Raw genomic sequence first — 27,833 nt, forward strand, 5'->3', positions numbered from 1 at the left:
GGCTGGAAGCAGGAGATCCAGACAGGAAGCCTTTGCCGTATTCCAGAAGAAAAATGAGAGGAGATGGAACCGGAACAGAGGATTCGGAACAGTGTGGGTGAATTGAAGGGGCAAGGCTTCATTTGACCCTGGTGACCCACTGAATTCAGGGGTTCAGGCTGTCGTGTGTGACAGAGCTATTGGGTTTTGCATGCAGCCAACTGGTAGACGTGCTTGCCACAAACCAGACTTGGGAAGACAGCAGGGAGAGCCCAGGGGGTGGGTTTGGCTTGGCCGGAGGTCATCAGGGTGGTGGTGACCAGGGCGGTCACTGACATGTAAGCCCTCCACGAAGGCAAGGAGCTCTGCTTTGCTTGATGACATGTCCCCAGCACCCAGAACATGCTGGAAGCACTCTTCTGTGGCACACAGGAAGCGCTCAATAAATATTTGATAAATGAATAAACGCTGAGTCTGAAGCTCAGGAAGCAGACTCTTAATCCAGTTTTTAGACTATTTATTTCAAGCGGTTTACAAGGCTATGTGTATGTGTGTGTCTATAAAATCATCCTTCTCTGGGCAAGAGCAGCCCTGTTTTTACCTAAAGTGGTCGTCAAGGTTCCGTGGAAATTGCTGGGGCCATTGATCTGGAGTCGGGAGTGTGTGGACACCGACTGATTGAGGTCATACTGTTGGCTGGGTTCCTCCTACAAGGGAGGTGGACACTCTTGGACATGAGCTCTGTTTCATCCTGTGTGGACCAGCCCGGTGTCCTCCATCATCTGAATTCTTCACATGTGATTAGAAGCCAGGAGATGATTTCTGCTCCTGAAGTGGCCTCTGGAGGAGCCCCCTGGGCCCCCGGCTCTCCCCCTCCCCCGCTGGCTGGGGGTGCAGTCTGCACGTGGGGGTCTTCCCAGGTAGCCCACCGCCCTGCTTGAGGAACAGTAGAGGCTTCCAGCCAGACCCTGCACCATCATCCTCGGGGCTGCGAAATTCTTAGAATTCATGGCCTTTGTTTTAGACTTTTTTTTTTTTTTAATTGAGGCGAGATTCACATACTATAATATTAGCCCGTGTGAAGTCTACGCTTCAGTGGCCTGCCGTGGCCCGCGCGTGCCACGTCTGTGTGGCCCCACGATACTCACATCCCCTCCAGAGGCCAGAGTGGCTCCCTGTCTTCTCCCCAGCCCCTGACAAGCACTCACCTGCTTTGTGTCTCTCTGGATCTGCCTCTTCTGGATGTTCCGTGTAGGTGCAGTCGTACACTGTGAGACCTTTCGTGTCGGGCTTCTTTCATTTAGTGTCGTGTTTTCGAGGTGCGTGTATGTTGGAGCCCATGTCAGTACGAATTCATTGTATTTTGTGGAAAGGTCCATGTCAGACTTTAGAGTTTGCAGACACTCCCTGAGGTAGCACCGCTCAGCCCTCTTCCCTGGACCTCGGCAATTGCTTTTGCATGGCCCCGGCTGGGGGAGGACCCCACCTGTCGTCCTCCTGTGCCCAGATCTGCAGCCTGCCCCTCGACCTGACCGGAACCACAGGACGAAACCCACACCTGCAGCGTGGCCCCCCCAGCCCTTCCCGACCCAGTCTAGTTCTCGAGATCTCATCACCCAGCCCTCTCCCTCGTGTGTGCCAAGCTGCAGCCAGGCCCACTTCCCACCATTCCCCAAATACAGTTTTCCTCTTGCCCCAGATGCCTCTGCATCTCCTTGGCCCAGCAAACTCCAGCTCGGTTCTCAAGAGTCAACTTTGAGCAGAATCGGTGGTTGTCCTTATTCCCAGGCGAGAGTCTGTAACCCTCTTGTAGCACTTTGTCTCCTCCTGTGCTCACCATGCCCCCCACTCCCCACTAGCTCCTGGAGAGAGAGCACAGAGCACTGTCAGTGAATGTTTGTTGAGTGAATGAGTGTTCCAGTGAGTAAACAAACAGCATTCTCACACTCAGACTCCATTGCTTCCTCTTGCTAGCTTCTGTGAGGTGTCACGTTGTCGTTTATACATGCTCCTGTCTCTCCAGAAGGGGCTTGGGGTTTGCTTGGGTCTCTGTGAGTAGCATCACCCCACACCTAGCCTCCCAGCTTCAGGAGCTAACTCATGCAGTCTCGCTGAGAGATAAAATTTTGGAACCTCTTGAGTAAATGGCGTGCTGAAATGGACCACTCTTGGATAACACACATTTGGCAGTGCTTTTTGCGGACATAGCAGAAATCACATGGTGGCCTATGTCCCTGAGAGAGACCCCGAAGAGGAGTGTAGTGCGGTTCTTCCTTCGTTCACGGGATGGCTCACTGTGATTGTTGCAGTGGCAGCAATGATGACAGAAAGATACGGTTGTTCACGGCTCACCTAGTTGCAGAGACACGTAGCAACCGTGATCCTTGCTGGTGGGCCACTGAGTCACCCCTTATACTTTAGATGACTCGATGTCTTGTGTATTGGGGGAATCGAATCCCTGTGAGTCCCCACATTCCTCAGTTAGCCAGTAGAAATCCAGGCCTTACAACCTGGTGTTCAAGGCTCTCCATAATCGGGATCTAACCAGTTTTTCTGACTCATCTCCCTCAACCTCTGTCTCTCCGCCTGATAAACTCCTATTCACCCTTCAAAACCCAACTCAAACATCACAGAACTTTCCGAAGTCTCCTTGAATGACCCCAGAGCTGAGTTAGTCCACCTCTCCCTGGGCTCCTGTGCCTCCTTGTGTGTAGATATCATACACACAGAATTCTAATAATCTCTAGGCATGTCTGATTCCCCCTCTCAACTGAGAGGTCCTTAAGGGAAGGGATTCTGGACTGTTTTTCCTTGGAGCGAATGCTTGCCAAGTGAATGAGGAGGTATCTGTGTGGGTCTGTAATGCTAGGTAGAGAGGGAAGGGGGGTAGAGAACTCAAGAGAGGAAAGATATTTGGATTCAAATCTGTGGGTGTTTAGAATCCTAGGGGTTCACAGAAATCTGTTGGGACCCGTAAGCTATTTTCCTAATTTTTGAAAAGTGTAAAGAACAGGCAGCATGAGATAAAATCTATGGGGCTGGTTCTTGGATTTTGTTTTTCAATACAATGTACTCAGTTTGATTTGGCAATACCAGTTACGTGGCGTTGGTCTGGAATGCTGGTGGACAGGAATCCAGGCTCTTTTGTTTGTGAAAAGGGGGACATGTGTGACCATTGCCATGAGCGGGGGTCCTGCAGAATGCACCCAGATGATCGGAGCAGCCCTTTACGGCTGGCACTCACTCCTATTTGTCTGTCCCTATGCCATATCAGATGTTCAATATTTTCACTCTCACTTCTGCTCATTACGTCATAAGTAGATTGTTTTCCTGTCCTAGGCAGGACTGTAAAAGGTGGAATGCCTGTGGGTAGGATCGATGCGGTGGTTAATCTAGGTCGTATACACACACATGGGGACCTGGACTCGGAGGCTGGCTTCACCTCCATGCCCAGAACCATCACTTAGGAAGTTCTCGGCTTCCTGGCCTTCCATGCAGACCATCACACCCATCACAGTTATCATCTTGTGTAAGCCGGTGGCAGAGCCAAGGCACCCAGGGGGCGAGGGGGCTGCAGAGCCCAACGGGGATCCAGGCATTCTGAGTCCACATTCCAGAACTTTCCTCTTCCCACCTGGCTTCCTGACATGACTGAGCCTGTCTCTCTCCTCTCTGCCTTGGGGAAGTAGATTTTTCTTTCTTTCTTTCTTTTTTTTTTTTTTTTTTTTAGATTTAGTTTTTTTAGAGCAGTTTTAGGTTCATCACAAAATTAAAGGGAAGGCGCAGATTTCCCATATAGCCCCTACCCCCCCACTTTTATAGCAGTCCCCGTATCGGCGTCCCCAGTAGAGTGCTACATTTGCTATGGTTGATGAAACCTACAATGACTTACCGTCGTAACCCAAAGCCCGTAGTTCACCTCGGGATCCATGAGTTTGGACAAATGCCCAGTGACAGGTATCCACCACCATAGTATCGTAGAGAGTAGTTTCACTGCCCTAAAAATCCTCCATCCTCTGCGTGTTCATCCCCCTTCCCACAAACCCCTGGCAACCACTGATCTTTCATGGCCTCTCCGTAGTTTTGCCTTTTCCCGAATGTCATAGAGCTGGAATCATACAATATATAGCCTTTTCGGATGGGCTTTTATCACTTAGTAATATGCATTTAAGGTTCCTCCATGTCTTTGCAAGGCTTCATAGCTCATTTCTTTTTAGCACAGAATAATATTCCGTTGTGTGTATATACCAGTTTATTTATCCATTCACCTACCGAAGGACGTCTTGGTTGCCACATTTTGGCGATTATGAACAAAACTGCTATAAACATCCAGGCGCAGGCTTTTGTGTGGACCGAAGTTTTCAGGAGCAGATCTTTAATGATTCTAGAGCTCCCACCTCAGAGGTGGTTCTGGCCCTGCAGCCCAGCTTTGGTGGAGGAAGATCACCAAACGCTGTGCATAAGCAGCCAGCGTCTAAGAATTCCCTTGTCACACATCCTGGAGCCCTTGGATGGAAGCCTGCAGCCCCCCAGGCAAGATCTGAGCCGAGTACAATCAGGGATTTCCCACTTTTTATTTGAAAGACACCAGCAATGGCTGTCAGCCCTTGCTTCCCCCAAGAACTATTGTGTTTATTTGTCTAAGATTATACCCTGCCTGCCTCCAAGAGGGCTGTGGCTTCTCAAAGACACCATGTGAAATGAGGCAATTAGGAGCTCACAGAACGAGCCCCTCCAGATCCCCAGGGACGGGCCCCGATTATCCCAGGCCTCGTTTGGCTGCTTGGAGCATTCTGTTCCGGCAGCACAAGGGAAACACAGTTTACATTGTTTTTGTTTTCTGACCAGGAAAACCACACAAATCCTTCTCGCAGGTTAGATCCCTTCCCTTCCCTGCCTTTCTTCTTTGCTCCCCCACTCACAGATGAAACCTCTCTAGGAGATTCTAGGTAGACCTGTCAACCGCAGTTGTCCATAAAGGGAGAAAGCGTCTCTTCTCATGTTTAAATTCTGACCCTTGCCCAAGGGACTTGTTAGCTGGGCCCTGTTATGTCACCTTCTGGTGGTCTCATTTCTGGCCAGGGGTGGTTTACCGTGGGAAATACCAAGCGGTGGTTCCCTGTACGTCTCTAGAATTATCTCTGTGTGATGGTTAAATTATACTCTACTTTCCTGTGAAATTATTTGGCCATGCCAAAACCCAACATCCGCTTTTGCACTCTCTGCTTTATTTATTCTACTTGAACTTATCATTTGACGTTCTATTTTGCCTATTCATCTCACATTCTGTCTGTCTCCCGCCTACAAGGGAAATTCCATGAGAGCGAGGATATTGTTTATTCACAGCACACAGTAGGTCCTCAGTGCTGCATGCACAGACATTGTCACTGTGTGCTAGACACTGTGCTAAGTGAATTACATGCTTTCTCTCATCGAGCCCTCATAATGACCCAATCATCTGGGCTCTGTTACCAGCCCCATATCACAGATGAGGAAACAGGTTCCAGAAGACTAACTTGCTCTCTAGCCCCGGGGCCCAGAGCCTGTAGAGACAGACCTGGTATGTGAAGTCAGGGTTTCTGACTCCCACGCCTGGGTTCTCTACCATTACAATCTGAGAAATATATAAAATTCCATATATTCTGATCACAGTACTGCTTTTCAACAAATTTATATTTGTAACAACAGCATGTCCCTATATTTGAGAGACAGTGTGGCTGTTTATGCAGACATAACATGTTTTCCGTCCACAGGCTACGCTTGTGGACAGGGACGGGTCACACTCCCCACAGGGTCTCCACAGCCTGGCATGTGCCTGGCACACATGGGCTCTCTCTGTTGAATGATGTAGGCGTGCATGATGAGAAAAAAAAAATCAGAGTAATTCTCAAGCCCCCACCATGGTCTTTGTCCATAGATCAGCAACCATTGACCCAGAGGAATGTCATCTTTTCAAAGGAAATTTTTTGTGGTTGAATTGTATAAAATACCTACAGAAAAGCACACAGATATTAAATGTACACGTTGGTGAATTTGCACAAAGGGATCATGTCCTTATAGCCTGTACCCAGATTAAGACAGAGTGTGACCAACACACCCCCAGACCCTCCGTAGTCCCCCGTCCAGCCACCACTCCCCCAGAGGTGACCACAGCCCTGACCTTTGCCAGTGTCTGTCCCTCAAATAAAAGGGCCTGTGTGGGATGTACTCTTGTTGGGTGGGACTCATCCTACTGCTGAATAGATGTGTAGTTTGCTCCTACCCCTGCCAGATGGTTCTCCTTTGGGTGAGTGCGCCATGATTTCTTTTTGCGTGTTTATTACCAGGGGTATCAGTGACATGCTGCTGTGAGTCTTGAGGACATGTGATCAGTGTACACATTCCTGTTGGGGGGCTCTCCGAGTGGAGCTCCTGGCCACAGGGAGCAGGGATAGAGTTAGCTTTAGCCGATGCTGCCAAGTCACTTCCCAAAGTGCTCTACCAGTTCATACTCCCACTAGCAGGGTGGGAGTATCCGGGCTCTCCCACATCCTGACCATTGCTGGATCCTGTATTTTCCCCCCAGTTTTAAAAATTATGATGAAATATACATGAAATGGATCACTTTACCCATTTTTAAAAACATACAGTTCTATGTCACTAAGCACATTTGTTCTGTGTGCAGCCTTCACCACCGTCCATCCCCAGAGCTGTTTTCCTCTTGCACAACTGAACCTCTTTCCAGACTGTGGCAACCACCACTCTCCTTTCTGTCTCTATGAATCAGACCTCTCTAGGTCCCTCATGTAAGTATAATCGTAGAATATTTTGTATATCTGTGGCTGGCTTATTTCACTGAGCATGACACTCTCAAGGTTCAGGCAGGTTGTAGCATGTGTCAGTTTCCTTCCTCTTTCTGGATCAATAATATTCCACCATGTGTATATACGACATTTTGTTTTTTCATTCACCCACTGATGGGCACTTGTGAATCACCCTCGATGAACATGGGTGTACAAATATCCATTGGAGTCCCTACTTGCATTTCTTTTAGGTATATACCCAGAAGTGGAATTGCTGGATCATATAGTAAGTCTGTGTTGAGCTTTCTGAGGCACCTCCATACTGTGTTCCACAACGGCTGCAGCATCGTCTCCTCCCACCAGCAAAGCACGAGGTTCCAGTTTCTCCGTATCCTCCACCAATACTTGTTATGTTCTGGATTTTGGTGTTTGCTCTGGTAGTGGCCATCCTGATGTGTGTGAGGTGTTGAAAGTATCTTTTTTAAAAGCCGTTCTGTTAGGTGTGTAGCGATCACGTGGTGGTTTTAATTTGGGCTCAGAAGAATGAGGTCGTAATGAGTTTGTCTGGATGTCTGTCTTGATAATGGGTTGTTACAGTCTAGGTTGTCGTAGGTGATGCTAGATCGCCATCAGCGTGATTCCTAATGATTGTGGTGGTGCTGGTACACAGTAGGTGCTCAATATATGCCTGTTTAGCTGAATGAAATTACCGGTAAGAGTGACAGCTGTGTACAGGCATTCCAGAGGCGAGAACATAAAGACATCATTGGATTGTGCATGGGATGACCTGCCGAAGCCCCATGCCGGCGGGGATGCCAGTATGTCTTCCTTTGCAAGAAATGACCTGTTCCCTTCCTGAGTTCTTGTGCCAGCATCTGATCACAACCCAATCCCGTGTCCTGTGGAGTAGAAGAGATGGCACAGCCTGAAACAGCTGCTTGCTGTGACCACCTTGAGGCCCCCCAGGAGCCTTGAAATGACATTTACACCCTGGCATATGAAAGACCAGCCTTGAAGCTCTGACCAAATATGGCCACATCCGTGTGGGTGTCATTTGTGCATGGCAGCACCTTCTGGAAATAACGAATCTGTGTGGACTCCGTGTTGTGGGACATGCACTGGTCTCGGGCAGGCCTGTGCCCACGTGGCACTTGCTACCCGTGTGAGCATCGTCCAGAGCCACTGTGGTCTCATAAGTGTGTTGAGGCCAGCAGCCAGCCGTACATTTTTACCGTGTGCCATTTTTGTTTGTAATTAGAGTTGTTTTCCTCAGTCCACTTGTTTGTTGTGCTGATGGACACAGACTTCAGGTGGCTTTGGCAGATTTCTCAGTGGGCTCTGGGCTCATCTGTCCAATGCCCTTAGGCTGGTTTCCAGGACAGGAAAGCCTGGTGGTGCCATATGCTTTGCATCCCCAAGGGCCTCTTCCCCTTCCTCCTTTCTCCGCGTCGTCCCCCCCTTCTGCAGCCGAGGGGCTGCTCTGTGCCATTCATCAATGCCAGCCTTAATGTTATGGGCTCCACAGTAATTACAAGAGGTGGGCAAGGCAGGATTGAAGTCTTGGCTCCACTGCCTCTTTGTGACTTTTCCGCTCGGTGCCTCGTTGACTCATCTGTAAAATGGGAAGAACAACCCTATACACCTTAGAGTGTTCCTGTGAAGATTAACTGGTGCTCAAAAAGTCCTGTCCCACGTTCAAGCTCCATGAAAATCGCTCCCTCCCTCTCTCAAGTTGTCATGGAGGGTAGATGGTTTCCATCCGTGACGGTACAGGCCTGGCCAGCAGTAGGTTGGCATCTGCCTGGGGGCTTCCGTGGTCTCAGAGAAGAGGTGTTGAATCCTGCTGGAGAGGCATGAGTCGCTGAAGGGTGAGGCGGGTGTCCCGAGGCTGGATGCTGAGGGAAGGATTGCAAGGAGTGTCCTTGGAGCATAGAGCATGGGGAGCGATTCCGAAACTTGGGTCTGCTGGCCACTGACGCTGCTCAGCCACCCTGGGGTCTAGCTCAGGGGCCTCCAGAAGGGTGCCAGAGGGACTCCGGGCAAGCAGACCCTATCTCGGCGAGCCCAGACGTCCCCTCTCGGCTCTGTCCCTCTCAGCTGGGTGACCCTAAAGTTACCCACCTCTCTGGGCCTGTCTCCTGTGCATGTGGGACCAAAACATCCTCAATCTTGTCCTTGCTCCCCCATTCCTTCGTCCCTCTCTCCCTTTTGCTGGTATTTTCTAGAAGACTGTGTTGATGTTGTCCCCAGCTGTCTTCACATGACTCGTTTTCATTGTTTTGGGAACAAGGGTGAGATGTGGGTTGCCCCACATAGGGTCCTGACAGTTCACTTGGGGGTCATCTCCAGCAGGCTGATGTCCTCAGTGGATGTAGGTGGTTCTGGGAAGAACCCATGTCTCCTGGCTTCTGGGTCATTTGCTTTCATTTAGGGATAGACCCAAGGGGTTTTCCCCCAAATATGTCCTCTGGGAAATTTCTGAAGATCTTGGCTGATTGACGCACCCACAGAATTTAAGGGTAGGGCTAAGGCCAGTCCTTAAGAGAGGACATTGCCGGAGAACTTTTTGGTAGGACCCAGCCCTGGTGGATATGATAAATACCAAATTCATCCACTCACCTCCCCATCCGCTAAAGTCACCTTAGGAAGGAAAAGAGGAAGACTTTCCACTCGTTGTCACCCATCCATCCAGTTTATATTTATGCTCTGGAATGGTTCACAGTAACAGTTGGCAAACTAGGGCCCCAGGCCACACCTGGCCCTGGCCTGCTTTTGTCAATAAAGTCTTTTTTTTTTTTTTTAAGATTTTTATTATTTATTTGAGAGAAGGGGAGAGGGAGAGAGCACAAGCAGGGGGAGCTGCAGAGGGAGAGGGAGAAGCAGACTCCCCACTGAGCAGGGAGCCTGACACGGGGCTCAATCCCAGGACCCTGAGATCACGACCTGAGCCAAAGGCAGATGCTTAACCGACTGAAAATAAGCCCTCAATAAAGTTTTATTGGAACGTAGCCATAATTATTTGTGTACTGTCCGTGGCTGCTTTCACATCCCAACAGCACTGCTGAATTCTTATGGCAGAGACCATGTGACTGTGACTCACAAAGCCTACAGAATTTACTATACGGCCCTTGACAGAAAATGTTTGCCGACCTTTGGATTAGATCAAAGGGCTAGAGTTCCAGTCCTGGCTTCGTTAATAACTGGGTACATGACTTTAGAGCAAGTAATTTCTCTTCTCTGGGCCTCATTGTTCTCAGCTGTAAAATGGGATCCCCATGGCACCAATCTCACGGGTTGTTCCGAGGAGTTAGTGGGAAAACGTCTGCCAGCATAGGAGGCACATAAATGGTCCTTGATCAAGACACTTCCTCTGGACGTGGGCTAATGTGACACGTTGAAAAGCAAGATCCCTTAGTGCACGGGAAGCTACCCCTACCAGGGATGAGGTGTGCCTGGCTTATGAGGACACAGAGGCAGGTGCCCCTGTTTCCAGGCTGTCCCAGGGCACAGTTTTGCTGCAGCTGAATTACACCATCAACTAGAATATGTTCTTAAAGACCTAAAAATTCACTGTCTGATCCCTGCTGGTCTCCTTACATCTGGAACACCAAACGGGTAGAGCGAGGCCTGCTGACATTGGTGTGTGATCTGAGTTAAATTACTACCAGTATTAACAAAGAAAACTACAGTTGCTGTTCCTAGCCTTCCCCTCGGAGCTCTAGAGCTCTGATCTTGAGCAAACGCGCCCTTTCCTCTTGCAAAAGCATCTGCGCCGAGCACGGGGAGCACCCTGGACACCCAGGGGAGCAGAGCTGGTCCTTTCTGCCGCTGTAGCTGCAAAGTTTCTGTTTCGCCACCACTTCCTCTATGGGCTCTGAGTCTAGTTTTGAGAAGGGTGCTGTCTCTCCCACAGGGCTCAGAAGTCCCCTCTGTGGTAGACACGCTCCACCTTTTGAGAAAATTGAGCTCTGTCACAGGCCTGAGTCCGTCCTCCCAACTCAGGAAGCTTTGTCCTTTCCGAGGCGTAACTACCTGTGACAGAGGCTCTGCAAAGGAGTTTGTTGTCACATAAAACTTGCCTGTGATTCCCTGCAAACGTGTGTCTGTTGGGCTTAAATATAAGCTTTTTTACTTTTTTACTCTGTGGCCCACCCAAGAATCCCACTCCTGGGTATTTAGCCAAATACTTTTGTCTCTGCTCTGCCCACCCCAAATATGTACAAAAGTGTTCACAGCAGCTTTATACACAGTAGCCCAAACTGGAAGCAACCAAAGATCCATAGACATCCGTGCTACCTAGGAGGGAACACCACTTTGCGATTAAGGAGCCCCAAACGTATGCACCCACAGCATGCTGAACAAAAGGAGCCAGACACAAAAGCCCGTCTACTGTGTGATTCCATTTGTAACAAGTTCAAGAACTGACCTATAGTGACAGATGCCAGACGGAGACACCTCCAGGTAGCACAGGCAGGAAGGATATTGGGGGGCCTGCTCGAGGGCTGTAGGCACTCTGTTATCTTGACCTGGGTGGTGCGTGGTGGTTGTGCAGGGCTGAGCCTGCCCCAGAATACATCCCGCTGGACACGTAAAACCCGTGCACGTCCACATTTAATGCACTTGACTGTTCATATGTCTGCCTTAACTTAAAAGAAGAAAGGAGAGGAGAGGGAGAAAATCCAAGAGTTTGAGAAGTTTGGGCTGTGGAGGGCTGTGCCTCGGTCTGGTCCCATCTCAGGCCCCCTCAGGAATCCTTGACCCTCTCCGCTCATCCCACAACTTCCTGTTCCCAGCCTGGGGTCCCCACACTCGGGGCTCTCTGTACTTTCCATTCCCTCTGCTGGGAGTGCCCGGCCCTCCCCTCCCCACCTGAAGACCCAGCTCAAAGGTCACTCTGGGAAGCCTTCCCCAAGGGTTCCTCCCCGCCCCCTGTCCTTTGTACCTTACACCTCTCAATTATAGTGCTTATCAGGTTGTGTGTTGTTACCCATCTACACCTCTGCCCCCCGCCTCCCATCAGGAGGCCCACTCTGGCACACCCTGGTCATCTTGGTGCTCCCAGGCCAGTGTCCGGCAGGGTGGGCAGGCCACGTGGTACAGAGGATACGGATCTGACCTCTAAGTCAACGATGTGGACTTTCCGCTGACCAGCTGTGACCTGGGGCCACCATTTAGCCGCTCCCAACCTCCCCTTCTTCCTCCACGAGATGGGGGTCCCAGCAGTGCCCGTTCGCCAGGGGCCTTGTGGAGAATAATAGGCCAAGATGGTGCCTGTGGCCGCCAACTCTTGTTGCTCCCTAAAATTATTTCCTGACCTGGTGGGCGGAAATGTGCTGACCAGTGTCGCGGCCCTCAAAGAGCCTTGATGAGCTCCTCAGATGGTCGAGGTGCCCGGTGGCACGGATGTGGAGCACCACGCCCCGGGGACTCAGGTTTCCATCCCACAGTGGTGACTGAGGTTGGAGAGTCCGAACATGGAAATATCACTTCTTCCTCTGTCATTAAACCTCTGGAGCCATTTGTCCATAAAAGGGGGTAGCTGCCATGGCTGGGCTCATGATTAATGAGCCAGAACATGCACTCCTTGGAGAACAGCCTTGGCCTGCCCCTGCTGGCCCTGCCCTCACGGCCCAGCCTCCAGGCATTGCTCTGCCAAGATCTGGGCCGCAGGAAAAGGGGACCCCCGCTCCAGTGCCAGGCGGCCCCGCCCAGGCCCCCAAGGTGGGCTGGGCATGGAGGGCTTGGTTGAGATGGGGCAAGAGGGTGTGGATGAGTGAGTCTGGGGGAGGCGGTATCTAACAGATGGGGTACTGCTTGGCATTGGTCTTCCAGAGCTGGCTGATCACCCCTGCGCTCGGGGCCAACTCCAAGCCAGAGCACCCATCTCTGTCCTACCATTTTGGGATCATCTGTGGGTGAGGGAGGAACCTGGAGAGGTTTGCAGAAAGCCCCTTCTTCCTTCTGGTTGAGGCTTGAAAATAATCACCTTGGTATAATGAGCTCCTGCTTAGCACCCGGCACCGTGTTGGGAGTTTAACCCATTGAGCTCAAACAGGTGAACCCTCCCTTCCTCGCCTCTCCTGGCTGCCTTCTTAGAGCCGCCCTGTGTAACCCCCTCGGAGTTAACGCTACCAAGTTCTCACAGGTGCTGAGCACAGGATGCGCATTTCATTACTCAGTGCAGCACCCTTAAGATAGGTTTACTGTTACCTTCTTTATTGCAGTGTAATTCACCCACCACAAAACTCCCCATAGGGGTCATGTGGAAACTCGGTTAACTTTTCCCAAGTGGCTGCACCATTTCATGTTCCTGCCAGGGTGGATGAGGGTTCTAATTTCCCCATATCTTCTCCAACACTTGTGATTCCCTTTTTAAAATTAGCCATCCTAATGGGTGTGAATACTCTCTCACTTTTGCAGGGGAGAGAATGGAGGCTCAGAGAGGCCAAGTGATTCACCCAAGGCCACACAGCCGGCAAGGGGTGGAGCCTGGATTTGACTCTAAAACTTGTGATTTTTCAAAAAATCTTTTATCGAAGCATGACGTACATGCAGATTGTGTCCTGCTTGATGCATTTTAACAGTGTGCTACCGCCGACCTGAATTAAGACTGGGAACAGTACCATATGTCCAGAAGCTGCCTCTGGCATCTTTCGAGTGCTCTCCCCAGTTGGGGAGTATTGTACCAGCTCATCCCGGTTTTCCCAGAACGTTCCTGATTTTAGTGCTGAACAACCAGTGTTGCAAGAAACCCTCTCAGGCTCAGGCAAACCGGACAACTGGTCACCCCAGTAACCAGTACACTGACCTCCACAGCACGGAGGGGGTTCGTCTATTCTGGACTTGATAGAAATGGAGGCATGTACTCGGTGCTTCTGTGTCTAGTTTCTTTTCCTCAGCATTAGGTTCATGCAGTTCATTTGCGTGCTGTGTAGTCATCGTAGATCATTCTTTCTCGTTGCGTGCTGGTCCACGGGGTGAATATACCCCACTTTCTTCATCCATTCTTCCGCTGATGGACATTTGGGTGGTTTCCAGTTTGGCCCAGTCTGGGGCTGCAGAGTGCTTAGGCAACATGTGTGTACAGGTCTTCGTGAGAACATATGCCAATGTTTCTTCGGAGGGTTGGGACAGCTGGTTGCAGGGGATACAAGTGACCAGCTTTCACAGACAGGAATGCACCGTTTTCCAGAGTGGTTTAGCAGTTCTGGAGCATTCTAGCTGCTCTGTCTGTATGCCAACACTGGTCACTGTCTTTCCCATCTGAGCTGTTCCGCTGGAGGATGGTGTGGTGGTGTCACCCTGTGGTCGTCCCCCTGATTTCTTTCTTTTTTTTTTTTTTTAAGATTTTATTTATTTATTTGACAGAGAGAGACACAGCAAGAGAGGGAACACAAGCAGGGGGAGTGGGAGAGGGAGAAGCAGGCTTCCCGCGGAGCAGAGAGCCCAATGCGGGGCTTGATCCCAGGACCCTGGGATCATGACCTGAGCCAAAGGCAGACGCTTAATGACTGAGCCACCCAGGCGCCCCGTCCCCCTGATTTCTAACTCACTAGCTGTTACGGACAGCGGCCAGGACATGTACCCTGAAGGTCTCGGTTCTCCTCCCAGCTCCGTCCTGAATAGCTGTGTGTGGTTGGTCAAGGCTCAGAACCTCCTTCTGGTCCATCTCGGGGGTTATGGTAATACCTGCCTCCCGGGAGAGCTGCTGGAGGTGGGAAGGGCCATGCAGAGGTGGGAGGTGGGAGGCGGGAGGTGGGCCCGGGGAGCCAGCAGGGTTGCTCCCAGCCTGGGAGGTCCTGACACTGGGGCAGAGGGAGGGATACCTGGCATCCATGCCCGCTGCCAGCTCCTCGGGGCCTCAGTGGGAGCCAGGTCTGGTCCCTCCATCCAGGTTCCCTTCTAGACTCACTTGGTCAGTTGCTCAGCTGTCAAAGGTGCCCAGGGGCACAGGTGAAAAGTGCCATGCCCGGAGAACACAAATTTCAGTCCATCAGAGTCCCCCATTTTCCTGGGTCATCTGTCTCCTCCCTGTCTCCAAAGCTCCATGATTGTAGGGCCATGTCCCTTGCCTCCACGTGGGTTGCACATGTGAGGAGTTCCGTGTGTTGAATGACTACACACATTCAGTCCCGAGGTGACCGTTGCCCGAGCCACCTTCCTTGTGCTCAGTGGCCCACAGGAGGCTACTGCACCAGGCCATGCAGATACAGAGCATCTCCGTCATCACGTAAGTTCTCTCAGACGGTGCTGCTCTAGAATAACTTATGCTGTGCAGAGCTTGATTATTAAATTCCCTACAACTAAGAAAAGAAGATTAAACCAAACACCACAAAACACAAGAAGAGTGTATTTTTCTCATGAGAGACTTTCTCGCTCAAAACCAAGTTACTTTTACTTTGCACATAGCTGTGGCAAGCCTGGTGTTCTGGTTCCATGGGTACAACAGAAGAGTTGGTGGGTACTTCCAGAAGAGCAGTAACCTTGTGAGGTAGGGTGTAGGGGAAGGTCCACTGGCAGCAATAAGAAGTAGCCATTTGGCATCAGGACAATGGTTGGAAAAGCCGTTCAAACAGACACAGCATCTCCAAGTCAGAGGTCAGTAACGGGAGTGGCAGACAGCTCTGTCGGCCCAGGGCCATTGCTGGGCTGCAGCACGGCTCACCAGTGGGTGGCGGCAGGAACAGTGGCCGTGGGGCAACCAGGAAGGCTGAAATTATGTTGGGTATCTTTGGTTTATGGAAACAAGGGGAGGGGAGTGTGAAAGGCATTTGAGGAGATTTGCTCCGGGACTGGGGCCCAGACTGACCCATGTAGCAGCAAATTGTTACCACCGCTTTGCTTCTGCGGTACAGCTTTCCCTTTGTGGGATTAAAGGGAACATCAAAATATTTTGACAGGCCTTTCCCAAACGAGCCCGTGTGGGTTTCTGCCCCCGAGGCCGAGTGGAGCTGTAGGTGGCCTGGGGACCTGCGCGGCTGGGTGGGAGGAGACGGGCAGATTCTGGGACCCCGGCCGTGCCAGGTTCTGGTCCTGCCACCCTCTCAGGCTCTGGCTTCTCTGTGCATAGCATGGGTTGCCGTGCGTGTGCCCACAGGTACGCATGCTGGGGTCCGGGTCCAGCTAGAGGAGTTGGCAGAGCATGGGGCTGAGCTCACCGTCCTGGCAGTCGTGAGATGGAATTCTGGGTCTGGCCCTTAAAAGCAGGGGTCTGTGACACGTCCTCCCCTCTCTACGCCTGTTTTATCCATAGCACGTGGGTCAGCAGGGATAAATCCAGCCCCCTCCCCCGCCAGTGTTTGCGGTATGGTGAGATGAGATCATACCTATAAAGTCCTCAGCATGGTGCTGGCCACATGGGGAACTGCTCCAGAAATGTTGACCAGGGGCGCTTGTGTCTTTCTGCGTGGGAGGGGCTTCACGAGGCTTGAGTTTGCAGAGCTTGTATCCTTCCTTATCACTGAAAAGCCGCGTCACAGACTCTTCACCGTACCCCAAAGGTGGGAAAACTGCCCAGATGTCCTTCAGCTGATGAATGAGTAAACCAAATGTGGCAAATCTATTCAGTGGAACATTACTCAGCCATAAAAAGGGGCGAAGTACTGATACACAGTTCCGTGTGGATGAACCCCCAAAATGTGACCTGAAAAGAGCCAGAGAGAAAGGCCACATGCCGTCTGATTCCGTCGAGGTGAAATGTCCACATGGGCAAATCCGTGGTCGGCAGCCCTGTGGGGGAGAGGTCACAGGGAGTGTCCCCTTCACGGGGATGGAGTCGTCTTGTGGAGCACTGAAAATGTCTTAGGACTAAATTGAGGTGAAGTTGCACAACATTGTGAATGCACGAAATGCCACTGAGTTGTACAACCAGAAGTGGTCCACGTTTCATGGCATATCACATGCATTTCATCTGTGTTTTCTAACAAGCAGCAGGGGAAGATGAGCTGAAACCCCCTCCTCTAACTGGAGCCCTTCTCTGGTACCGCCATGGAGAGAACGGTGCCATCGTTATGATTATTGTTGTCGTTGCCTATCCAAAAAGTCTGGAAGGGACTTCCCCGTCCTCCGACCTGCCGTCTCTCTTTGGAGGCCGGGGTGTGTGTTGAGGGGGCGGGTGGCACGAGTGAATCCTTCCTCTTTCCAGTTGGGAGGTGCCCCGTGGAGTCGGACTGTGCAGAGCGGGTCCCCCCGACACGATGACTCAGGCAGCCTCCACGCGGGCACAGGTGGCTGGCGCACCCAGCAGGGTACCGGGGTGGCACCTACCCCCACCCCGTGACAAACAGCCTGCTGTTCTCAGCCCAGGTCCCTGGGGTGGGGGGGCAAGGTTCCCCAGCCTCCCACGTCCACTGGCCTTGGGAGTGAGCTCGTGGAGGGTGTTTCCAGACCTGCTTCTCCTCTTGGGGTCTGGGAGCCTCTTCCCTGCTCCCCTTCCCAGGAGTGATGCTGGGCACCTTCCCAACATGCACCTTGAGTCAGCCTGGAGCCTCATCTTGGGGGTCACAGACATCATGATTCACATTGGCTTTTAGAGAAATCCCCATGGAAACCAGCAGGCAGGGTTGGGTGGGAGGGAGCTGGCTCCCTGGAAAGCAGGGGGAGGTGAAGCCTGGGGGCCTCCGGGGGGGTGCTGCTTCAGGGGCCTTTGGTCACCCTACTCCCTGCCCATTCTGACGTGTGAAGTCTGCCAAGGTGCCCTGTTTGGAATGGCAGCTCTGAGGGCCTTTGAGAGTCCCTGGGGGGCCTGATGAAGCCCCTCCAGGCTCTGCTGTCTTGAGCCCAGATCCAGCATTGAGGGGACACCAGAGAAGAAGCTCATCTCAGAAACAGAAGCAGAAGCAGAAGCAGAGTGTTCTCTTCCTGGTTTGGCAGAGACCCAAGACCCCCCCAAACTAGCCTCTCATCAATCCTCAGAGCAAAAGGACAAAGGCACCCCGACTTTTCCTCCCCATGGGCAAGCAGCCTTCCAGGAGCCCAGACCCTGGCTTGCAGACTTCTGGGACCCCAGTCCCCGTGCACTGCAGTCATCTCGTGGGCAGTTGGCGGCCAGGGTAGTCCCTCTGAACTCACCTGGGCCAGAGCGTGGCTTCTAGCAGGACCCAGCGAGACTCAGAGCCCAGGATGAAGGCCCCCCCCCAGCCTTAGCCAGGGCTCCCCAGGTCTCTTAATATCTCTTTAATGAGAGCAATTTGGCAATGATGTAAAATATGCTCTTGCCCTTTGTCCCAGTAATTCCATTTCTGGGAATCTGGCCTAAGGAAATAATCCTAAATATAGGGTAGAAAAACATGTTTCACAAGGATGTTCATTGTGGAGTTGTTTATAGTAGCGTAAAATGGAACAACCACACTGTCCATGGTTTGGGGGAGCTGTGATAAAATAAAGAGCTGCCAAATATTTTATAGCCACTAAATGATAGTTCTGGAAATTATTGTCCAGAATATAGGAGGCGCGTGTGATGTAACATTATGTAAAAAAGAAAAAAAAAAAAGAAAAAAGAAAAAGACAACTTACAAAATCATATGTACCACATGACTTGGGCTCTGTAAAAATCATGTATAAAATATCCTCAAGAAGGTGATATACCAAAGTGCTAATGAGTGGTCTTGGCATGATTTTATCTGAAAGGTTGCCTCCCATTCATCATCTTCCAAATTATCTATAATATTCACGCATTGCCTTTCTTAGGTTTGTTATAGTTTACATTCAGGAAAATTCACCCTTTTAGCGTGTAGATTTGTGAGTTGTGACAAAGGTATACAGTCAAGTAACTACCACCATGATGGAGATACAGAATATTTCCATCACCGCAGAAAGTCCCCCATGCCCCTTGGTAACTGGTCCCCACCTGTGCCCCGGGTGCTGGTGACCGCTGGTCTGATTTCAAGCCCTGTCGCTTTGCTCATTGCAGAATGTCACGTAGAGAGGAATTGTGCAGTATGCCTTGCTTTGCTTCTACGTGTAGAAATAACTTAGTCTGCTTATTGTTCCCTTAAATGTACCTCGCAGAGCTGGATTTCCTGGCTTACCTCAGGTGGAGGAGAATTTCATTTTTCCTTTTCATCTGACTCAGCCTTTACCCCATGTAGGAATCTCCTCCACTGTCGCTCTGATCATCATGTTCAGATTACCAGGGAATTATCAGTTATCTGTGAAATTGTCCCAGCTGCGCGAAAGTACCTAGGACGAAGGAGGTCCGTGGTCAGCACTGGCTCACACCTGAATCTGAAGAACAGTATTCAGGGGCTCGCGGTCCCAATCCGTCCCCTCTCCCTTGCAAGCCTCCTGTCTAGGCTCTGTCCGGGAAGATGACCCTGGGGGTCAACAAATGCAGCAGTTCATTCATTTCTCTTAATGAACATTTTATTTTAGGACAGTGTGAGAACGTACAGTAAAGTCACAAAGGCAGTACAGAGTTTCCATTTACCCCAAACCCGCCCCCTTGGTGGTTAACATTTCACAGAAACATGGTACCTTTGTCACAACCAATGAACCAATATTGATATGCTGTTTTTAAAGCCCATGCTTTATTCACTTTCCTTCGTTTTTACCTAATGTCCTTTTTCTGTCCCAGGACCCCATTGGGGATCCCACAGTGCATGGAGTGGTCAGTCTCTGTAGATGCAGGCTTCTCAGGGTGCGGACGGTTGCTCAGACTTTCCTGTGTTTTGATGAGTATTGGTCAGATGTTTTGAGGAATGTCCCTCAGTTGGGGTTTATCTGATGTTTTTCTCATGGTTATGCTGGAATTACGGGTCTGGGGGAGGAGGACCCCAGAGATCAAGTTTATTGTTTCTCACAGTAGTTCCTTTTATTGGGCTTTTTGGAATGTTCCAGATGCTGTGCTAAGCCCTCGACAGTTTGGATCTCCTTTAAGGCTTCTAATAATCCTGTCTATTAAATTCTCATTTTACCATTGGATGAAATGGGCTCAGAGAAGTACAGTAACTTGCATAACGTCACACAGTAAGAGGCTCAGACACCGGTCCTGGTGAATCTACACATTTTGCTTTTAGCCAGCGTTGCGTCCAACAGTGGGAAAGCAGTACATCTGCTATTAAAAACCAGTACGTATTTATTTATACCCAACCTTTCCCCAAAAAGCCTGTGTTACAACTTCTAATCAAGGCCACACTGAGGCAGCTGAAGCAGGGTCGTGAGAAAGGCGGATGCAGGCGGCTAGCAAGCCCCGCCTCCTGGAAATGGCCCACTGTCAGGAGTGGTCATCTTCTGGAACATGCTGCCACGGGCTTGGTGCAAGCCTAGGGCAGCGCAGGCCCCAGGGAGGCTGGTGGGAAGCACAAGCCTCGAGGCCTCAAGGTGTGCTTCTACAGAGACAGGGCCGGCCGTTTGTTTGGTCTGAATGATCAAGTCCTAACGATTTGCGGGATGGGCCTTTCTTTCTTTACATGGTGTGGTGTGGTCTGGCAGTTTCCACACGTGCTGGTGGCCACGTCGGTGCCCATGTTCTCTGGCCTCTGGGTGTATCGAGGGGTCAGTGGGCTGGAGTTTGGAGGTTGAGCGGACCTTGAAGAGGGAGAGGGGTGGGTGTGGGCCATACAGAAGGGCACTCGGCACATCCGGTACCCAGGTGCTATTGCTTCTTAAAGCAGATTTCTTTTTTTAATTTATTAATTTATTTTTAATTTTTAAATGTGATTTTTAAAAGAATCACAAAAGCCACCTTCCCAAGGATGTTATGTGTAGTGACTGTAAGTAGTACGTGGATGAACGCTTTTTCATCTAGGACAATATTCCTTCATTTACTTATTTATTTTTAAAGATTTTATTTATTTAACAGAGAGAGAGACAGCCAGAGAGGGAACACACGCAGGGGGAGTGGGAGAGGGAGAAGCAGGCTTCCCGCGGAGCAGGGAGCCCGATGCGGGGCTCGATCCCAGGACCCTGGGATCATGACTTGAGCCGAAGGCAGACTGAGCCATCCAGGCGCCCCTCTTCCTTCATTTATTAAGAAAATAATGATCCGCTTCTAAATGCCAGGGTCTGGGCACTTGGAACAGAACAGGTGGAAATTCTTGCTCCTCTGGTGCTGGAACACTAGCAGGGAAGACAGCAGCGGCAGACAATAAATATTTGAACGTGGGTTCAGAAAACGAATGTATAACCCACCCTCCAGACCCCTGGTTTCGCCGATACCCTCAGGACAAGATGTGCTGTGAGAGCCGAGTCACTGGTGGCAGAATGTGGACAGCATAATAGTGCCCGGGGTGCTGGCATAGGGTGAAGGGGGAGGGGAGCCCGCACACTTGCCTCTGGGATGTGCCGGTGTAACTGTCGCAGTCCGACGCAGTGGCCACGGCGATTGGCGCCGAGAGGTGGGCCCTGCCCCCGTGAGAAGATCGGGGTGAGTTTGGCTGCCACCCCGCCCCCCACCCGCCAGCAGCCTTGTTGCACTGCCTGGACCCGTGCAGGAGCTTCCAGGCTGTTCCTGCTTCTGCCCCGTCCTCCTGAGGCTGTCCCCCCTGCGGCCCTCCACCAGGACCCCAGGCTGGGCCCACAGGTCCCTCTGGGAGTGGCTGCCCCCCTCTCCAAGGCATTTCTTACCTGAGCCTTCCTCCCTTTGGCCTTCTGCTCCTCCCCAAACATGCCCAGCCTGTTCCCACCCCTGGGCCTTGGCACGTTTCCTCCACCTCTCCAGGGTGCCGTAGCTCTTAGCCCCATGGGCACCCTATTTGGAATCTGAGTGAAGCATTTGCAGTTTATTTGCCTGTTTTGTTTATTTGTGTCTCTTTGCGCCACTGGCCTCCTGTCTTAGACACGGCTGTATCCCTAACCCCTGGCATGTGGGCCTGTAACATAAGAGGTGTCTAATAGATACATCAAATGAATGAATGAATGAGCAAATTGATTGATCCGTCTCTCTTATTTCCTGAGCCTGGTGGCGGATCGTATCAGGGAAATTTGAGGCACCTCATGCCCCCAACCCTCTCCTCCTCCTCCACTGCCACCATTGCCACCACTGGATCTCCACTTTGGCAGACGGAAATGGACATTTAAAGCCTCACGGAGGTCCTAAATCCTGATGGTAAAACGAACTTGTCAGGCCGTGGATTTCAAATCGCATCCCCTCTTGCTTGCGGCTCAGCAGAGTAGTTAGGGCACCGATTCCTGGGTCACCAGCCCGGTTCAGCCTGGTCAGCCCCCTTCCTAGCTAGCTGACTGTGGGCAAGTCACAGGACATCTCGGCTTCCCTATCTGTCTGATGGGATGGCCCTGGCACCTGCCCCGTGGGACTCTTGTGAGGATAGAAGGAGAGAGTGCTTGTCACCTACCTAGGGAGTGCTCGGCCCCTGTCAGGGCTTGGGAGATGTTAGCTGTTACATTTTGCCTTTTTGGCTATGTGACACTTGCCTCTGATTCTGTTCAAGTATGGCTTCCTGGGGTCAGAGTGACAAGGACCCTGCTGGGACTTGGTGGCCAGTACATCCCCCTGGCTCCTGGTGCCTACTCAGCAGTGAAGTAGTTGTGAATTTCTCTCTCCCCACCCTCACCCCAGCATTGACCAATGATAGCTGTTACTCTTTTTTCTTTCCACACAAATTGTTGAGCCCTTGCCACGTGCCAGGCACTGGGGAGAGAGGGCAGGGGCCAGGACAGACATATGGGCCTGACCTCCCCGAGGTGCGTCCTGGCCAGGAGGCAGACATCAGCAGGTGACACACAGTCCACAATAATTAAATAGGGTGTGGGGAGCACCGAGGGTCCAGGGAGGGATGTGACCAGGTGGGTTATAGGGTCTGGAGGGTAGTAGGGCCCCCCGAAGTCCCTGTGCACCTGAGGCCTGGACAGTAGAAGAAGAGAGGCCAGGGATCAGGCCACAACCTTTCTGGGACAAGGGGCAGGCTGAGTTTGCGACGCCATCGGAGGGTAGGCTGTTGGGGAGTGCAGATGATAAAAAGAAAGTTAGGTGGGGCTAGTGGAAGGAGCAGGTCCTGACCCGTTGGGCCTGGCGAGGGTGGACGGGAATGTGGGTTTCGTGCTTGGGCCACTGGGAGCTGTGGAAGGACACTGAGCAGGGAATAAGGGGATCGCGTGTGCTGACGTGGAACGTGGCCCTGGGTGCTGGGTGGGGAGTGCACATCTGTGGAGGGAAACAAGACAGGGAAACCGGTGGGGGTCTATGACTGCTTTCTGGGCAGGAGAAGGTGGTGGCTTGGCCACAGTGAGGGCTGGAGAGATCCACACTCTGCCCTGTGCTGGGCCCCACAGATGCCCAGAGGAACACTGCACAGGCTTTGCCCTCAAGGTGCCCCCAGTCCAGTCCCGACTCTGCACCCCCAAACATGTGGGCAAGTTTCCACCACGACCCGTTTCCGCCAGCTGGGAGGCTGCCAGCCAGGAAAGATGGAATTCCTTTGGTTCCCGGAGTTGCCCAGTGTCTGTACCAGTCTGCTTGTTGCCAGAGTGGGGATGTTTTCTGGAACCTTCTTCTGAGACATGGATATTGTGCCTGATCTTGTAACCAATGTGTGTCTTTTCTTTTTCTTCTCTTTTTTCTTTTTCTTTTCTTTTTTTTTTTTTTTCTGCAGCCAACTGGGTACATGGAAAACTCAGTCTCCTACAGCGCTATTGAGGACGTTCAGCTGCTGTCCTGGGAGAACGCCCCGAAGTACTGTTTACAGCTCACGATTCCTGGGGGAACGGTCTTACTGCAGGTAGGAGAAACAAACATGAACAAGCAGTTTCTTCTGCCCTGCCCCCTATGCCCTCACCCTCCTCTTTTCCCTCAGAGAAAGACAGCCAACCACCAGGAGGAAAGGTGGTTTAGCTTAGGGTTCTTTTTTTCCCCAACATAAGAAAGGTATAAACTGGGGCCCTCTGGGGGAAAGGAAGAGGGAATGTGCACAGACTGAGCTCCTACTGCGTGGCTGCTCCAGCCCAGGAGCTTTATATATCTTATGCTTTTTTTTTCTCTTAACAAACCTGAGAAATAGCTCTTCTGATCTCCATCTTACAGATGAGGAAACTGAGGCTCAAAGCCATGTTGTTAGGCCTTAAAAGGCTATAGAGAAGCAAGTAAGCAATGGGTGCCACATTTTGCTATACTTCAAGTGAGGAGGAGGTTCTTCTTGTTGGTCTAAATCCTGAGACTCTGTTAGAAATATGAGATATCTCCTTGGGTAGGGTTGCATTTTGTGTGTATCGATCAGGGCTGTTGGTTGGAAATGATGCAAACATTCAAACTCTCCGAAGCAAAAAGAATTTGAAGCTGTCACTGTATTAAGCTAAATGGGAAGTCTAAGAGAGGCTCTCGGGCATAGTTTGATCCAGGAGTCTAATGATGCTAACATTCAGTGCCTCTCTCTCTCTCTCTCTCCATCTCCTGGTTCTGCTTCTGTGTGTTGACTTCATTGTCAGGGAGGGTCTCTCCGTGCATGGGAAGGATGGACTTCGGTCCTTTTAAAAATGTGAGAGCCTATTTTCCTTCTAGTATCTTCCTATAAAATCTCATAGAAAATTCTGATTGGTGCTGCTGTAGTCCCGTGCATCCCAGGGAATGCCCTACGCTAGGTTACATACCCACCCTTGACCATAGGCAGCTGTGTACTCTGATAGCCCTACCAAGACCTTATGGTCGGGGAGAGGTGGGTCCACCAATAAAGGAATTGTGGCGGAAAAAATTGCTGTAGTACATGTACGCGACATGTTCCTTATCATTTCAGGCAGAGCCATCCCAATTTCCAGCAGGGACCCCCAAGTCAGAGACTCCTCATTAGAGAGAATGCACTCTCTTTGTTGGGAGAACAGGCCTTTCTTTTAGGAAGAGTTTCTTTCTGTCACTCCAGGGAAATCTGCCCTGAGCCCAAAGAGATGCTTCCCTAAAACATGTTTCCAAAGCGGCCACTAGATTGTGTAACAGCGTTCCAGCCAAGAGGCACACAGTTCAGCCTCTGAGGAATGCGGGACTCAACGAGCTGACTGTAACAGCTAATTCTTTAGAAAAATCCTGCTCTTTACCGTCATCTTTTGGAGGGCACCGAAACCATGCCTGCCTGTGTGTTTTCTTCCTGACTCTGGCACCCTCCACACCCGGCCATCTTTCTTTCTTTCTTTTTCTCTCCTCTTCCCTCCTCACTTCCAGCCAGCAGAGTTCTGTCTGTCCTCCTGGCCCGCCTGGGCTGGGGCCTGAGCAGCAGTGGACTCTTCAGGGGGGGCAATGATAGGGTTCTGTGAAGAAGCTGAGCTGGTCTGTCCCCTGTGCTGGGGGGTGGGGAGGCAAATGAGCCCCTCGGCCCCGTCCTTGAAGAGGTCCAGGGCCCTCCGGGGAGCAGAGCTATAAACACATGGCTGCAGAGACAACAGCTAAAATAGAGGCACATCTCGGAGGACTGGGAGCCCAGAGCAGGGAGTGACTCACTCGGTCTCGGGATTCCAGAGAAGGCTCCCCGGGGATGGTGACGTTACAGCTGGGTGTAGAGGGGTGAGTAGGAGTGTGCCAGGATGGAGGGCACGTACTCAGGGCGGAGGGAATGCGGGTGCAAAGCATGAATGTGGGAGAGGGAGAGGTATGTTCAGGGCCCCCTGGATGTGTCCAGAGCTGTTGGGTCATAGCCAGATCGTACTGGTCTTGTTGGCTTAGTGAAGAAGCCAAGGCTATGTCCTGAGGGCAGTAGGGAGCTATTGAAAGCTCTTAAGTGGTGAAGGGAACAATGGAGGGTTCCATCCAGTTGCAGGGCAGAGAGGGCTGAATATGGGAGTGTCAGAGGGAGGCAGGGGTGGGGAGGGGAACCTTGAAATAGTCCCGCAGGAGGACGGAGGGCCCAGAGCCCCCATCTCCTTGGGTATGTCGTGGTTGGTGCTTCGGCAGCAGGAGGGCCTCATTGCTTCTGGGGTCAGAGGGGGCAGCATACCCCCCAAGGGGCCGAACATTAGTGAGGCTTGGAGAGATGGGGGTTGCCTGGCAGTGGAATGTCCCTTTAACCCAGGCCGTGGCTGCGGGCCGGCTGTGATGACTCGCCTGGCTGGGGCTGCATCCGGCAGTGGCCTCACGTCAGAGCTCCCCCTGCCGAGCCGCCAGGCGGGCCTGCTCCAGCATCCCCCTCGCTCGCTCGCTCGCTCGCTCGCTCCCTGCCCCCCCAGCTCCGGCTCCGTGGACAGAGGCTGGAGCAGGAGAGTGGGACTCAGAGCTGGGACGGGGAAGCAGACGCAGCCCTCCACCCCATTACTCGGGGAGCCCAGGTGGGTGCAGCTCCCCTCTCCCGCCTCAGTCTCTCCTTCTGCCACTTCCATCCCCTTCCACCTTGCTTCCTTCTCGTCATCACCCTCCTCCCCCCTCCCGTGATTCATGGGTTGTCTGTGGCTGTCTCGTGCTGTAAATGGCTTCGGAGTCATCTTGGGGGTGGACTTTGGGCTGGGAGGCCCGTGTGACGGCGAGGCGGCTGGGGGCCACCTGGTGCCCCAGGCTGCTGCCCTGAGGGGCCAGGCACAGCTTGCCTCACGTGCCCTTGTGACAGTCGGCGGGATGCTTTGCTCTGGGTTTGTCCTGGTTCAGGTGACAGTCCCCTAAGCGGTGGCATGACAGAGCAGTCCTCCCTGCTGTGGGTGGAGGAAGGACCGAGAAGCGCCCAGGTGTGCCCGGGGGACAAGGCCGACGGGACGAGCTCCGTCTGGGTGCTTCTGGTCGGCAGAGGATGAAGATGCCTTGAGTCGTGTTGTCCGATGGCAGCCACGGGCCCCACGGGGTGTCTGCGTTGTAACGTATCACGTCCAATGAAGAATGCAGGTCCGAGGGCCACTGGCCACATTTCCAGGGCTCGGTAGCCGCCTGGACCTAGTGGTTGCTTATTGGGCAGCACAGATGAAGAACGCCTCCGTCATCACAGAAAGTTCTGCTGGATGGGGCCGGACCCTAGCACTTTTCATTCTGACCCCATGCTCCACGCACTGCTTCCCTGCGGGGGGAGGTAGCCTCCCAGCGCCCGCGGGTCTGGAGTCTTCCAGCGTCGCTGAAGAGGGTCCTGTCTCGCTGCACGTGCGCGGCTGTTCTCTACCAAGAGTGGTGTCGGGGCTGCAGGGGTCCCCACCCTCACCTGCCGGCCTCTCGCTCTGGGGGTCTCCGTCAGCTTCTCCGTATCCACGTGAATCTGTTTCCTCCCCTCTCCCTCTCATTCTCTCTCCCCTCTCCCCTTCTCTCTCTCTCTCTCTCCCCCTCTCTGCCTCATCTGTGCCCCCGTCCCCCTCTCTCTCTGCTTCTCTTTCTGTCCCTCTCTGTCTTTCTCATTCTCTCTCTCTCTCTCTCTGGCTGTGTTTCGCTCTCTGCTTCTCTTGCAGTTTCTTTTTCCTGATGTCTTTCTCCAGGCCTCTCTCCACCCCAGCCCTTCTCTCTGTGCCTCTCGACTCAACTCCCTCTGTGTCTCCTCCTCCCTCTGTTCCTCCCTCTCCAACCTCTGTCCCTCTCCCAGGGACCTCCTTACAAAGCTGCTTTGTTAGAATTTGAATCGGTGCCTCACTCAGACCCCTGGGAGCTGACCTATCCGAGTTCAGGGAAGGTTAAGAGCTGCTCTTAGGCCAGCGTGCCTTCTCCCAGCCCAGAGACACCGAGCACTCTGCCAGCAGGTCGAGTTGCCAGACAAAGGCACCAGCCTCCCAGCCTGGTCCAATTGGTGTGTTTCTGGATGCTTTTGTGTTTTTCAGCGTCAGCTCCCTAATGCCATGTTATTAGAATCCCGGGGTGCAGAAAGGACCTATTTATCTTCTTTACCCCCTTAACGCCCTTTGTGCTGGTGTTTCATTGTGAGGAGGTAACTACATAAGAACATAAACGGCCCGACGAAAGCGTCCTGGGGGACTCCTTGCCGGCCCGTGGGGTGGGGTGGCCAGCATTCACGAGCCCCGTGGCGCTGATCATCTGGGGATCTTGGCCTTGCGGTTGGGTGTCCGCCCATCTATGGGAAGTAGACAGAGCCCCCTGCTCTGTTTCGGGCGGAACCAGAACAAGGAGACTCTCCTTTCCTGATGGTCTCCGAGACTGGCTCTTCTCCCGAGAGGATCTCCAGAGGCCAGGCGGCAGCGGCAAAGATAGGGTGGGTTCCCTTCTTACTGGAAGCCGGC

At 52.1% G+C, this 27,833-nt stretch overlaps 1 protein-coding gene across 1 annotated transcript in view; it reads left to right on the forward strand.

Annotated features, from left to right (window-relative positions):
- CMIP (c-Maf inducing protein) overlaps positions 1–27,833 on the forward strand; it is a 227,869-nt gene that overhangs the window by 118,421 nt on the left and 81,615 nt on the right. Inside the window, exon 2 of the mRNA XM_028092692.2 lies at positions 23,312–23,437. Within this exon, the coding sequence (XP_027948493.1) occupies positions 23,312–23,437 (126 nt within the window). The remainder of the gene's footprint in view (positions 1–23,311; positions 23,438–27,833) is intronic.

Source organism: Eumetopias jubatus, unplaced genomic scaffold (assembly GCF_037043125.1).
Source record: "Eumetopias jubatus isolate StellerSeaLion01/CBP00866 unplaced genomic scaffold, mEumJub1_p1.0 scaffold_10, whole genome shotgun sequence".
Classification (NCBI taxonomy): domain Eukaryota; kingdom Metazoa; phylum Chordata; class Mammalia; order Carnivora; family Otariidae; genus Eumetopias; species Eumetopias jubatus.